General features: G+C 42.4%; 1 protein-coding gene across 1 annotated transcript in view; it reads left to right on the top strand.

Annotated features, from left to right (window-relative positions):
* dhx38 (DEAH (Asp-Glu-Ala-His) box polypeptide 38) overlaps positions 1 to 14,550 on the top strand; it is a 136,799-nt gene that overhangs the window by 7,160 nt on the left and 115,089 nt on the right. The window contains exons 4-5 of the mRNA XM_043706699.2: positions 4,410 to 4,559; positions 13,829 to 14,006. Of these exons, the coding sequence (XP_043562634.1) occupies positions 4,410 to 4,559; positions 13,829 to 14,006 (328 nt within the window). The remainder of the gene's footprint in view (positions 1 to 4,409; positions 4,560 to 13,828; positions 14,007 to 14,550) is intronic.

Here is a 14,550-nt window from a genome sequence, read left to right as displayed (position 1 = left end):
GCTTGTAGTTTCCAAGATATGGATACTGAGGGAAACTATAATTTCGGGTTTATGTAAAAAGATTTACATAGTTACTGAACATTCATATTAAGTTTTCTAACAATGGTTCATAACTGGACATTTATAGACAGCAATTCTGGATTTTGCTTTGGAAAACTTGTAAACCTCTTTTCCTTAGCTATTCACTGCCAAAGGTTGTTTATCAAATCTGATTTAGTGGCTTTTCTTTGTTTTTATTTTGCATTCATGCTTATCTTTTTCCTTCATTTTTTTTCATGAAAGATCTTAATAAAAGTTGCTGTCCTCTTTCAAATTAATCTCAAGTTAAATTCCCTGTTTTTCACTGATCTTCAACATTCCATATGGTCAGTCAACTCTGATTGAAAGTTATGACAAATTGAGTTTTCTATATTATATATGCATATGCTGTAAACAGCACTTTGGATTGTTACTGGGTTGGATTACACATGAAACACTTACGATTTAGGCAGAATATGTTTTTAATATCCAAATACAATGAATTGAAAACATCCATTTTATTTATTTAAAATCAAACATAGAAAGCAGGAGCAAGTATAGGCCATTTGGCCCCTTGAGCCTGCTCTGTCGTTCAAATGGTTCATGGTTGATTTTCTACCTCCGTGCATTTTTCATGTGTCATCCACATATCCTTTGCTGTCTCTAATATCTAGAGACCTGTTTTGAATATACTTAATGATTGAATTTTCACAACCTCTAAAGTAGAGAATTCCAAAGATTTGGCGGCCTGTAAGTTCAAAACCTAAATGGCCTATCTCTTATTCTGATATGATGGCACCTGGTTCTAGACAGCTGACTCTCAGCCAAGAAAAAATCCTCCTGCATTTATCCTCTTCAGATCTATAAGAATTTTCTTTACTTCAATGATATCACCTCTCAAAACTCTGGAAAAAAATTGGTCCAGGCCTCTCAATCCTCATGAAACAATCCTGTTATCCCAGGGATTAGTTTGGTTAACCTTTGTTGCACTCACTTTATTAGAAAATACATATTTTCATTGGTGAGGGGACTGAATAAGTATACAATACTCCGATATACTCTCAACAATGCTGTGTACAACTCACCAAGATATCTTTACTACGTACTCAAATCCATTTACCAATAAAAGTTAACATATCATCGCTTTCCTTGTTATTTGCTATACCTGCATATTAGCTTTGTGATTTATGAACAAGGATGTGCAGCTTGTTTTGGGAATCAACACTTTTGAACTCTCACCATTTAGGAAATGAACTGCATTTCTGTTTGTCGCATTTGGTGTGATTCCAGATGATATTATCACTGGACGAGTCAGATCTTAGATAAAAATTGGCTTGATAGATTGTGTTTTGTTCGTTTATGGTGTTAACAGGGTAGTCTTTTACTGAAACATAAACATCCAATGTTGTAGATTTTTTCTAACAATACAAAAAGAAGTTTATTACATGTAAGAAATCAAGATAAAATAGAATAACTGAACTGCTTACATGTAATACAAGTTTAAAGATTTTGAAACGCATGGTAATCTACAATTTCATTAATCCCAAAAGCATCCTGTTACAGGACCCAGCCACCACCTTTCTCATGTTAGTTTAATTTCCTATTTGAGAGAACCTGGTTGCAACTCCTTTGATTTATCATATGTGCTCATTCAAACATCTTTTAATTATCAAAAAGCATTACCTGCTTCCTAATTTTATTAGGTTTCAGGTATATTGGCTGGACACAACTAGACAATAATCCCTTAATCCAGTGGACGAGTTGAATAATGAATAAACGTTTGACAAAAATAGAAATTGCTGTAAAAGCTCAGCATGTCTGGCAGCATTTATGGAGAGAAATCAGAGCTACTGTTTTGGGTCGAGTGGCCCTTCCACAGAACTGATATTGGGAAAATGTTGGTTTACGTGCAGAATGTAGATTGTGGGGGGGGGAACTAAGGAATAAACGCTCGGTGGGGATAGAGTCCAAAGAAAGAGAAGAACAGTTGGTCAGACAAAGGAGTGGATAATGATCTGGCTAGGACAGTGAATAGCTATTAATGGGGACTGTTAGTAACTAACAATGGATGTGCAAAAGCAGATTATTTGATAACAAGGCCTGGTTTGTGGGGGTTGGGCTAAGGACATGGAAGAGCTCAAACCCTAATGTTATTGAACTCAATATTAAGTCTGGAAGGCTGCAGGTTCCCAAGTGGAAAATGAGATGCTATTCTTTCAGCTTTTCCTGGGTTTTGCTAGAGCATTGCATCAAGCCTGAGACATCGATGTTACCAGGGAACAGGGTGGGATGTTGAAGTGGTAGGCAATTGGAAACAGAATACAAGTGTTCTGTGAAGCGGTCGTTCAGTCTCCACTTTGTTTCCCCAATGTAGAGCACATTGTGAGCAGTAGACTTGATTGTGTGAAACGCAGGTAAAGCGTTTTAAGGGGACCTCTTGAACAGATATACCCAGACTGCACCTGTCGCTTAGACATTGCACTTGCCATTGTTCATCTTTTATTCCAAGCTTTGAATCAATGGTCTCTCGGCCTCCACATCTCCAAGTTTTCAATTTAATGAAACAAACAATTGTATTGCAGTGACTTCAAGCTTTAAGCCTTTCTGGATAAACAGTAAAAGTTGACCATGTGTTATAACTGAAGATCCAGAGAGATCTGAATAGACTACAGAGAGTATCACTGCAGAATATCAATTGCAGACCATTGCAGTAATATTAATACCCTTTTCTTTTAAACCTGGCAGCTACCCTTAGGGTAATTACCAGTCTAAGTCCATCTGTGAAGAAAATTGATGTCTGAGAACAAAGGCCACACGTGCTTAACTTTGTAACTGTCTGAACATTTATCTCTGCGGGGAATCTGGCAAAAAATTCTGATATCTGACTCCATCTGAACTGCAATTCTGAGTGTAAAATATTCCTTAATGGGTCCAGAACAATGGTAACCTTCAAAGCCACTTCAAATGTGTGAACTACAAACTAATATTTTGGTTTACAGGTTTTCAAAGCACATTAATCTTCCCTACCTGTGTTTTTTTTTTGAGCGGATACATTGAGTCATTTTTAAAAAATTTGTTCAGGGAATGTAAGCATCACTGGTTTGACCAGTATTTCTTGCCCATCCGTAATTGTTAAGAGTCAACCACGTTACTGTGGGTCTGGATCACATATAGGTCAGACCAAATAAGGACGACAGATTTGGTTCCTTAAAGGGTTAGGAAAACACATGCTTTCTTTTTCGTGACAATTATTATGTTTTCTTTCCTGAAACTGCACTGGTTACAGTAAGCATGTCTATAACAGTGACTATAAGTCATGACGGTGATTTATTTATTTATTTGCCCTGAAAATCTAATGCCACATCACTCGTTCACTCTCACACATGCAGACATGCTATCAAGGAAGTATACATTTACAGAGGATAGTGCATTTTTACAAGTTATAAACAAAATAATAATCTGTAATTCAAGTGATTGGCTCATCTTGGAAACCCATGATGCAGGCTTGTAAAGTAATTGAATGCATTTAGCCAGAGTCATATACCAGAATCACTGCAACTTTGTTAGGAGGAAATGGAACTTCTACAGATTGCGAAATTAGTTACTTATGGTCCTGTTACCGGAAAGTTACTTTTCTGCATTAGAGGATTTGAAAGGGAACAGGTTTGGAGACCCTTTGGGGGTTTTGTCTAGAGGTCTTAAGGCATGGACATCTTGCCTGTTTCACTGCAGTTGCTTTTGTGTCTTTCTGCAGAAAACACTTAAAGATTAAAAGGGAAGCCAACATGACAGCCTTACCATATGAGTTCTCACTGTTCCCTTTTCAAATATAGTGTTCATTGAGCAATGAAAGCCTGTATTATTATTTGCATATATTCAAATTGGGTGTTTGAGATTATTATTATTATTTTGGTTTCAAAAACATGCATTCAAGTTAGTAAATACCTTTTGGGTTGGTTCAGGAGATGGAAATTGACATCCCCAGTCTGGAATGTGTATTTTCTCTTGACGGGACAAATGCAGCAATTTCTGAATTCACAGACAAGAGTCCAGTGACTCTCTGGTCATCTTCATAACCTATCAGTGTGCAGTTTAAAAAAGGTCAATTTCAGAAGGTTTCTTAATAAGAACAGTTTAAAAGTTATGGAATATAACCCTGTTTGACTATAAGAGCTTATGCCTGAAACGTCGATTCTCCTGCTCCTCAGATGCTGTCTGACCTGCTGTGCTTTTTCAGCAGTACGCTCTTGAGTCTGATCTCCAGCATCTGCAGTCCTCACTGCCTCTTAGCCACCTAACTAAAAAAATTTGCTTCTGTCTTAGTTGTAGAGCAAGATACAGCAAATTAACTTGTTTCTTCCAGTGCAGCTAATTTGTTTTGTTCTTCCTAGATGATCGAGAGTGGAGTAAGTCCAGTTCCACTAGGAACAAGGACAGAGACAGATCAGAGCGCAGTGAAAGAGGGTACAGAGACAATTGCTCAGATCGAAGTAGAAGCAACAGAAAGGATGAACCAAGCACACCTAAGCACAGATTAAAAGGTAAATGCAAGTTAGTTTTCTGTACTGAATGATTGAAACAAAAACAGAAATTGCTAGAGAAACGCAGCAGGACTGGCAGCATCTGTGGAGAGAAAGCAGAGTTAACATTGCAAGTTCAGTAACTCTTTGTAATATTAACTTTGCTTTCTCTCTCGAGATACAGCCAGTCCTGCTGGCTTTCCCCAATTTGTTTTGTTTCAGATTTCCAGTTTCCACAGTACTTTTTGTTTCATTAAATGTATGAAATTTTGATTATATCTGCTGGCAAAGCAAATACAGGTTTGACGTCACTGGATTTTTATTGATTAGCTAACCTAATGGCTGCACTTCCTCATTCAGCGTAGCACGCATGAAGGGATGTTTGGGAAATTAGCAGTGATTCATAAAATTGCATAGAATATAAGCTTAGCAACAGGTTTTTCAGCCCAACTAATTCACGTAGGTGTTTTTGTTTCACTTGACATCTTGCCCCACTCCAAGCTTTTCACAAAGAGTTGTCAGCATCACCCTTTATTTCTTTCTCCCTATTTACTTATCTGGTTCCTCTTAAATGCATCCACACAATTTGCTTCGATCACTTCCGGCCACATTGAATTTCACTTTCGCAGTACTACCTGGAAAGAGAGGCTTCTTCTGAATACCTCATTTGTTTCCTTGATGATTATGTTAGTAGTCTCTAGATACTTTTCATCCTCACCTCTTAATAAAGATTAATAACAAAACATTTAGAAAAGAATGGGAAAATTAAACATCGTCGACATGCAATTATGGAAGGGAAAGCATGTTTAACAAGTTTGGTATAATTTTGTGAGGATAGCATAGATGAAGGAGAGGAGAAAGTGAGGTCTGCAGATGCTGGAGATCAGAGATGGAAATGTGTTGCTGGAAAAGTGCAGCAGGTCAGGCAGCATCTAGGGAACAGGAGAATCGACGTTTCGGGCATTAGCCCTTCTTCAGGAATGAGGAAAGTTGGTCCAGCAGGCTAAGATAAAAGATAGGGAGGAGGGACTTGGGGGAGGGGCGTCGGAAATGTGATAGGTGGAAAGAGGTCAAGGTGAGGGTGATAGGTCAGACTGGGGTGGGGGCGGAGAGGTCGGGAAGAAGATTGCAGGTTAGGAAGGCGGTGCTGAATTTGATGGATTTGACTGAAACAGGCTGGGGGGAGGGGAAATGAGGAAACTGGTGAAATCCGAGTTCATCCCTTGTGGTTGGAGGGTTCCTAGATGAAGGAGAGCCAATGGATGTGATGTGTTGGATTTTCAGAAGGCTTTTGATAAGCTCCCACACAAGAGGTGAGTAAAGAAAGTTATAGCGCATGGAATTTGGGCGATAATACTAGTATGGATTGAGGGAAGCACAGAGAATGCTGGAGAAAATCAGGTCTGGCTGTGTTTGTGGCGAGAGAAGTAGTGTTAATGTTTCAAGTCCTATATAACTCTTCCTCAGAACAGTTCTGTTCTCCACAGATGCTGCCAGATACCTGCTGAGTTTTTCTAGCATTCCCTGTGCTTATGTCAGATTTCCAGCAAACACAGTATTTTGCTTTTATTATCATGGATTGCGAATTGGTTAATAGACAGAAAGCAGAGAATAAGAGTAAGCAGATCATTCTCAGAAAAGTACACTGTTACTAGAGGGGTATGACAGGGTAAGTACAATTTGTATAAGTAAATTTAGATGTGAGGACCAATTATGATTTTACAAATTGGCTGATGATACCAAACTGTGAAAGAGCATAAGTTTACGTAAGAAAGCATGGATACTTCATGAAGTTAGGTTTAAGGTGAGAGGAGAAATATCTGAAAGGGACCTAAAAGGCAACTTTTTCACGCAGAGAATTGTGTATGGAATGAACTGCTAGAGGAGGTGATAAAGGATGGTACAATTACAACATTTAAATGGTATCTGGATGGGTGCATGAATAGGAAAAGTTTATAGGAATGCTGGCAAATGGTGCTAGATTAATTTAGAATATCTGATCAACATGGATAAGTTGGACAGAAGGGTCTATTCCTGTGCTGAACATCTCTATGACTGTGTGACTTGGGCAGGCTGATTAAATGAACAGGTGGAATATAATGCAAATCAGTGTGAAACTATTCACTTTGGTAGAAAAATCCAAAATATAAACTATTTTACAAATGGTGCCAAGTTTAGAAGCCTGTGTCCAAAGGGATTTGGGTATCTTTGTCCATGAGCCGATAAAAATGATCATGCAAGTGCCTTTAGCAAGTAGGTAGGCAAACAGCATATTGGCTTTCATTTCAAGGGGATTTAAGTTAGGAAATAAAGATGTCTTATTATAGTTATGGTGGCACGGTGGCACAGTGGTTAGCACTGCTGCCTCACAGCACCAGAGACCCGGGTTCAATTCCCGCCTCAGGCAACTGTCTGTGTGGAGTTTGCATGTTATCCCTGTGTCTGTGGGGGTTTCCTCCGGGTGCCCTGGTTTCCTCCCACAGTCCAAAGCTGTGCAGGTTAGGCGAATTGGCCATGCTAAATTGCTCATAGTGTTAGGTGAAGGGGGAAGTGTAGGGAAATGGGTCTGGGGGGGTCATTCTTCAGGGGGTCGGCGTGGACTAGTTGGGCCGAAGGGCTTGTTTCCACACTGCAAGTAATCTAATCTAAGTAATCTATCACCTGATGAAGGAACGTCGCTCCGCAAGCTAGTGTGCTTCCAATTAAACCTATTGGACTATAACCTGGTGTGGTATGACTTTTAACTTTGTACACCCCAGTCCAACACCGACATCTTCAAATCATAATCTAAGTTATGTAGAGTCTTGGTAATCCTCATCTGGAGTATTGTGCACAGTTATTGTCTCCTTATCGAAGGGAGGAGATAGTTGCTGTCGAGAGAGTTCTGTGGAGGTTCAGAAGGTTCATACTTGGGATGGCAAGATATTCTTTGAGAAAACTAGGTCTGTATTCCCTAAAGTTTGAAGGATTGAGAAGTGGTCTCGTTGAAACTGGTTAAATTCATACAAGGCATTACAGGGTGGATATGAATAGGTTGTTCCCTCTGCTTGGATGAGAGTTTAATCTCTATTGCCACGCAGTGGTATGTAGCTGATTGTAGCATGCGTTACTGAGCATTTGTAGGATGGAGCAATAGTCATATATTCAGGCTATCCAAGCAGAAGAAAGTGAGGACTGCAGATACTGGAAATCAGACTTGAGAATGTGGTGCTGGAAAAGCACAGTAGGTCAGGCAGCATCCGAGGAGCAGGAGAATCAAAGTTTTGGGCATAAGCCCTTCATCAGGAGAGCTTATGCCCGAAACGTCAATTCTCCTGCTCCTCAGATGCTGCCTGACCTGCTGTGCTTCTCCAGCATCACACTGTCAAGACAGGCTATTCAAGCAGACAATCATATTAAAATACTTTCACCTTTACACAATAATAGAAACTATTAGCGTTGAAATGCTGTACCTTGCAAGAACAGTGTCGAGAGTGTGGTGCTGGAAATGCATAGCAGGTCAGGTAGCATCCAAGGAATAGGAGAATCAACGTTTCAGGTAATAGCCCTTCATCTGGAATGAGGCTTGTGGGTCGGGGTTGACAGATAAATGGGAGGGCATGGAATTGGGAGAGGTAGGTGGGAAAGTGATAGGTGGATGAAGGTGAGGGAAAACGTGATAGGTCAGAGGGGGCAGTGAGGTTGGATCAGGAGGGCGGTGCCGAGCTGGAGGCTTGGGACTGGGATAATGTAGGGGGAGGGGAAATGAGGAAGTTGTTGAAATGCACATTTATCCAATGTGGTTGCAGGGTCCCAAGGCGGAATATGAGGCATTCCTCCTCCAGGTGTTGGGTGGTAATGGCTTGGCGGTGGAGGCAGCCCAGGACATGGATGTCCTTGACGGAGTGGGAGGGGGAGTTGAAGTGTTCAGCCACAGGGCAGTGGAGTTGGTGGGTACGGATGTCCCAGGGATGTTCTCTGAAACAACCCGCAAGAAGATGTCCTGTCCCCCCGATGTAGAGGAGACCACACCGGGTGCAACGGATGCAGTGGATGGCATTGGTAGAGGTACAGGTGAATTTTTGACGGATGTGGAAGGATCCCTTGGGGCCTTGGTTAGAGGTGAGGGGAGTGATGTGGACGCAGGTTTTGCACTTCCTGCGGTTGCAGGAATGGAATGTGGGCTGGTGGGGGTGTGGATCTGACGAGAGAGTCACGGAGGGAATGGTCTTTTCAGAACGCTGATAGGGGTGGGGAGAGAAATATACCTCTGGAGGTGGGGTCCGTTTGGAGGGTGCGGACGTGGCGGAGGATGATGCGTTGTATGCGGTGGTTGGTGGTGTGGAAGTTGAGGACTAGGATTTTCTGTCCTTGTTGCGTTGGGAGGGGTGGGGTTCAAGGGCAGTGGTGCGTGAAGTGGAAGAGATAGGCTGGAGGGCATTGTCAACCACGTGGGAAGGGAAGTTGCGATCGTGGAAGAAGGAGGCCATCTGGGACTTTCCGAGATGGAATTGGTCTTCCTGGGGATATAAACGATGGAGGCGGAGAAATTGGGAATAAGGGATGGCGATTTTACAGGAGGTAGGGTAGAAGAAGTGTATTCTAGAAGCTGTGGGAGACGGTGGGCTTGCAGTTTATGTCTGTGGTTAGTCGGTCGCCAGAGACAGTGATGGAAAGGTCCAGGAAGGGGAGGGAGGTTGCCGAGATGGTCCAGGTGAATTTGAGGTTGTGGTGGAAGGTGTTGGTAAAGTTGATGAAATGTTCAACCTCCTCGTGGGAGCACGAGGCGGCGCTGATACAGTCGTTGATGTAGTGGAGGAACAGGTGGGGGGGATAGTGCCAGTGTAACTGCGGAAGATGGAGTGTTCCACATATCTGACAAACAGGCATGCAAAGCTGAATCCCATGCGGGTGCCCATGAATGCCCCTTTGGTTTGGAGGAAGTGGAAGGATTGGAAGGAGAAGTTGTTGAGGGTGAGGACCAGTTCAGCCAGGCAGATGAGGGTATCGCTGGAAGGGTACTGGTTGGGACAGTGTGAGAGTAAGAAAGGAGGGCTTGGAGACCTTTGTCGTAATGGATCGATGTGTACTGGGACTGTATATTGACTACACCACTTCTGAGATTGCTGTCCACCCAACCACCTCCGCGACTACAGAGAGGACTACTGCCGCAGGATCCACCGGCACGGCTAGATTCACCAGCACAGACATGATACCTACCTTGAATGTCACTTGCTTCTCGCTGGAAGGATGTATCGTTGACGTCACTTCTGCCGCCAATGTCGTTAGCAGCTGAGTACCCTCCAGTAACATTGCCCTTGCCGCCCATGATGCCACTTTCGCCCCTGTTAGCACACCCATAAGCACTACGTCCGCCCCCTTTGTGAGCATCACTTCCGTTGGTGACATTACAGACCCTATAACCACTCACACTCCAGCAACTGTCTCCGCCCCCACCTCGAACTCCAGCCCCACTCCAGCTTCTAGCTCCCATCCCTGCCGTGTCTTCGCCATTCCCCCAGACCTCCCCCTCACTAAGGACGAACGTTTAGTCCTCAGTAAAGACCTCAGCTTTATCCCTCTACGGTCCCAGATTAATGAGTTCGACACATGCTGCGACCTTAAACATTTCTTCTGCCGCCTCCGCATCCGTACCTACTTTTCTTTTAACCAAGACACCCGTCCACCTACCGAGGACCCCTTCTCCCACCTTCAACACAGCTCATCCACCTGGACACCCCATGCTGGCATGTTACCCGTGACCTCTTCATTTCAAACTGCCGCTGTGACATTAACCACCTCAACCTGTCCAACTGCCTCACCCACTCCAACCTCTTGCCCTCACAACGCACAGCCCTCCACTCCCTCCGCTCCAACCCCAACTCACCATCAAATGTGCAGACAAGGGGAGTGCAGTAGTAGTGTGGCGCACTGACCTCTACACTGCTGAAGCAAGGCGCCAACTAGCAGACACTTCCTACTACTGACCCCCCTTGATCATGACCTCATCTCCAAACCATCATCTCCCAGACCACCCACAACCTTATCACCTTTGGGGATCTCCCATCCACAGCACAGGATGTCCAGGTGGATGGGGTGTGTTGGACCATCTTGGCAACCTCCTACCCCTTCCTGGACCTCTCCATCACTGTCTCTGGCGACCGACTAGCCACAGACATATATGACAAGCCGACTGTCTCCCAGAGCTACCTAGATGACACCACCTCTAACCCTACCTCCTGTAAAAATGCAATCTCTTATTCCTAATTCCTCTGCCTTCGCCGCATCTGTTCCCAGGATGACCGATTCCACCTCAAAGTTTCCGATGCCCTCCTCTTTCCACGATCATAACTTCCTTTCCCACGTGATTGACGATCCCTTCTGCATCTCCTCCACTTCATGCACCACCGCCCTTGAACACCACCCCTCCCAATGCAACAAGGACAGAAGCCCCCTGGTCCTCAGCTTCCACCCATAACCTCCGCATACAGTGCATCATCCTCCACCACTTCCGCACCCTCCAAACGGACCCCACCACCAGAGATATATTTTCCTCCCCATCCATATTAGCGTTCTGAAAAGACCATTCCCTCAGCTTACTGTAATTCCTTGTTTTTTTTTCTTTATTCATTTTGAGGTCAATTGGACTTCTGCTAACGATATGGCATTTTGGACCGTAGCATGAATTTCAGCCCCTCAAAAGTAGTATCCATGTAATGGTCGACCCCATACATTTAACCCTAAAAAAGTCTAAAAGGCTTTACTTTTACATGAGTACATATGCTATTGTTAAACAAAGAATCATCTTAAAAAAATCTACTTGATCATTTTACAGCATTATGCAATTGAAAATTAGTTTCACAGGCCCAGTTCTTTTGTTGTTAAATTTTATTAATTGCAGTTAAAAGCGCAGATATATTTGATTGAACAAGATTGAACTTTTTATGGGATTTTGAGTGAGGAAGTGCGACTGGTAAAGTTGACATTCTCAATGATTTCAGCATTGCTGGCTCTGGTGGCACTTGGGGGTGGGTGCTGTTGGAATTCAAAGACGTTCCAGGTCAAACCCCAGTGAGAGGCTACAACCTCAAAGATTTTTGCATTTATCTGCTTATGCCCAGCATCCTGAACCTGTACTTAATTTTGAAGGAGTAATGATGGCAAATGTTGATAGTTTGCTGTTAAACACTAAATCTGACCCTCAGTCTGAATTAACAAAAACTTTCACACTTTTAAAGACCTCTATTAGATCATCTCTCAACCTTTACTTTTCAAGAGATAAAAGATCCATCCTTTTCATCATCTTCTTATTGATTTGTTTTTGCATCCACTGTCGGGTCTCGGTATACATTTTATAATGTGGTAACAGAATTGCTCTACAAGTGCATTGTATCCCTTCTCAGCTTTTCAGTTCTGTCCCTGTAGAAAATAGCTCCAGCATTTGGTTTGCTTATTTTTTTTTGGCCTCGTTAACTATATTTCTGCTTTTACAAATTTGTGTATTTGTAGTTCCAGATTGTAATATTTGACCTTACTGTTGTTAGGGAGTCATAGAGTCCGACAGCACGGAGACAGACCCTTCAGCCCAAACTTCTCCATGCCAACCAAAATCTCCGTCCATGCTAACCCCATTTCCCTACACTTGGCCCATGTCCTTCTCAACCTTTCCTATCCATGTGTTTGTCCAAATGCCTTTTAAATATTATTAATGTATCCACCTCAATGACTTCTGCTGGCAGCTCATTCCATATGTGTATCAAACTCTGTGTAAAAACGTTGCCCCTCAGGTTCCCTTTTATTCTTTCCCATCTAACCTTAAGCTGATGCCTTCTAGTTCTTGATTCCCCCACCCTGCGGAAAAGACTGAGTGCATTCACTCCATCCATGCTTCTCATGATTTTATAAGCTTCTATAATATTCCCCCCCTCAGTCTCCTACGCTTTAAAGAAAAAAGCTGTAGTTTGTCCAACCTCTCCCTATAACTCAGGCCATTGAGTCCTGGCAACATCCTTGTAAACTACTTTTGCATTCTTTCCAGCTTAATAACATCCTTCCTATAGCAAAGTGACCAAAACTGAACACAATATCCAAGTGTGGCTTCACCAAAGTCCTGTACAACTACAACATAACTTCCTAACTTCCGTACTCACTCCCCTGACTGATGAAGGCCAGTGTGCCAAAAGCCTTGTTCATTGCCTTGCCTATCTGTGACTCCACTTTCAGAAAACCATGCACCTGAACTCCATGGTCCCTCTGTTCCACTACACTCCATAAGGCCCTACCATTCACCATGAAACTTCTACCTTGATTTGACTTTCAAAAATGTAAAACCTCATACTTATCTATATTCAACTCCATTTGCCATTTCTCGGCCCACATCCCCAGCTGGTCAAGATCCTGTTGCAGTTTCTGAAAATCTTCCTCACTGTCCAAAATGCTTATATTAGTGACATCTGCAAACTTACTAATCATGCCTTGAATATTCCCATTGATATAGATAACAAACGGCAATGGGCCCAGCACAGACCCTGAGGCACACCACTAGTCACAGGCCTCCAGTCAGACAAACATCCTTCCACTATTACCCTCTGCTTCCTACCATCAAGCCAAATATTTATCCATTTTGCCAGCTCCCCTTGGATTCCATGCGATCTGACTTTCCAGAGCAGCCTACCTTTTGGAACCTTATCAAAGGCCATAGTGAATTCCATATAGACTATGTCTACTGTTCTGCCCTTATCAGCTTTCCTGGTTACTTAATCAAAGAGCTCTAACAAATTTGTGAGGCATGATCTCCCACACACAAAGCCATGCTGACTACTCCTAATCAAACCTTGTCTTTACAAAATGCAAAGGTGTTGAAATTCGTCAGCCAATCATATTGCCTTTTTGCAGATTTATGAATTTGTTGCAGTTCTCTTCAGTATTGACTATTCTCTCCATTCCCGTGAAATTTTATATTACTTGCAAATTTAGACATTGTGTTTTGTCTTAAAGCTTTGAATTATTAACAATTTGTGAAAAGTGATGCTCCCAACGTTGATGTCTGTGGGACCCCAAAATCATCCATTCTGATCACTATCTTTTATCCGAGCTAACTGCCTGTTCTGTTACTTATCACCTGACACTACATGCTCTGTTTGTATCCTGGTAGTCTGGGCCAAAACCGAGAACAAATTCTTTGCACCAAGCCCTTTCAAATAGAAAGGTATGTAGCATGAGCAAGTGTTCGTTTCACTGGAGAGGTATGAAAAGACTGGAGTCCTATTTTCATTTATTTTGTATCACATTGAAATCACCTTGTTTTATAGATGCTCTTACTCCTTCTCGATCTAGTTGGGATGATGATGACAGTGGAATTGCAAGTCAGTATTCTCATCGATCTCAGTGGGAGTCTCCATCTCCTACTCCCTCACAAAGGGATTCAGATAAAAGTGAAAGAAGTTATCGCAGTTCAGCTCGTGACACTGAGAGGCGTGATAAAGAAAGGTAGGTGAAAAATAAATGTGGAAGAGCAAATATAGATGCTCTTTAAAAATAGATACATAGAAGAGTACAATTTCCAACTGTCTTGGAGAGAAATGTTGCATTTAAAAATGCTTTTGCTAAAGCTAATGTTGTTGCCAAAAAATCTGGCACATCCAGCACTCAATTATTATCGACTGAAATAATGGAGCAGAAGATAATTTTTCAAAAGCCAGAAATTTAGATAGCTCGCTCGTTTAATGAATCAATTTAAAGCATGTTCCCATGGTGTTTGAATAACCAACTGAGGCCTGAGGTCCTGAGTCTGTACTCCAATCTATCGGCAGCTGCTTTCGCTGTCTTTGAAACAATATTCCTGATTGTTAAAGATCATATCAGGCAGACTCAGGATTACTGTGCAAAGTGAATGTGGAATTGCAGTGGAATCTTAAAGAAGGAATGGGAGAATGTTGGTTTTAAAAAAAGGAAATATAAAGCAAAACAAGTTGCTCTCTGTTTTAAACAGTTCAGTGTTCATTGGTAATCTTTGAGCATTGCTGCAGCCCTT

Source organism: Chiloscyllium plagiosum, unplaced genomic scaffold (genome assembly GCF_037043375.1).
Source record: "Chiloscyllium plagiosum isolate Xiang-an unplaced genomic scaffold, Cpla_swu_hap1 HiC_scaffold_17, whole genome shotgun sequence".
Classification (NCBI taxonomy): Eukaryota; Metazoa; Chordata; class Chondrichthyes; order Orectolobiformes; family Hemiscylliidae; genus Chiloscyllium; species Chiloscyllium plagiosum.
This window is presented reverse-complemented; position numbering and strand designations above follow the sequence as displayed.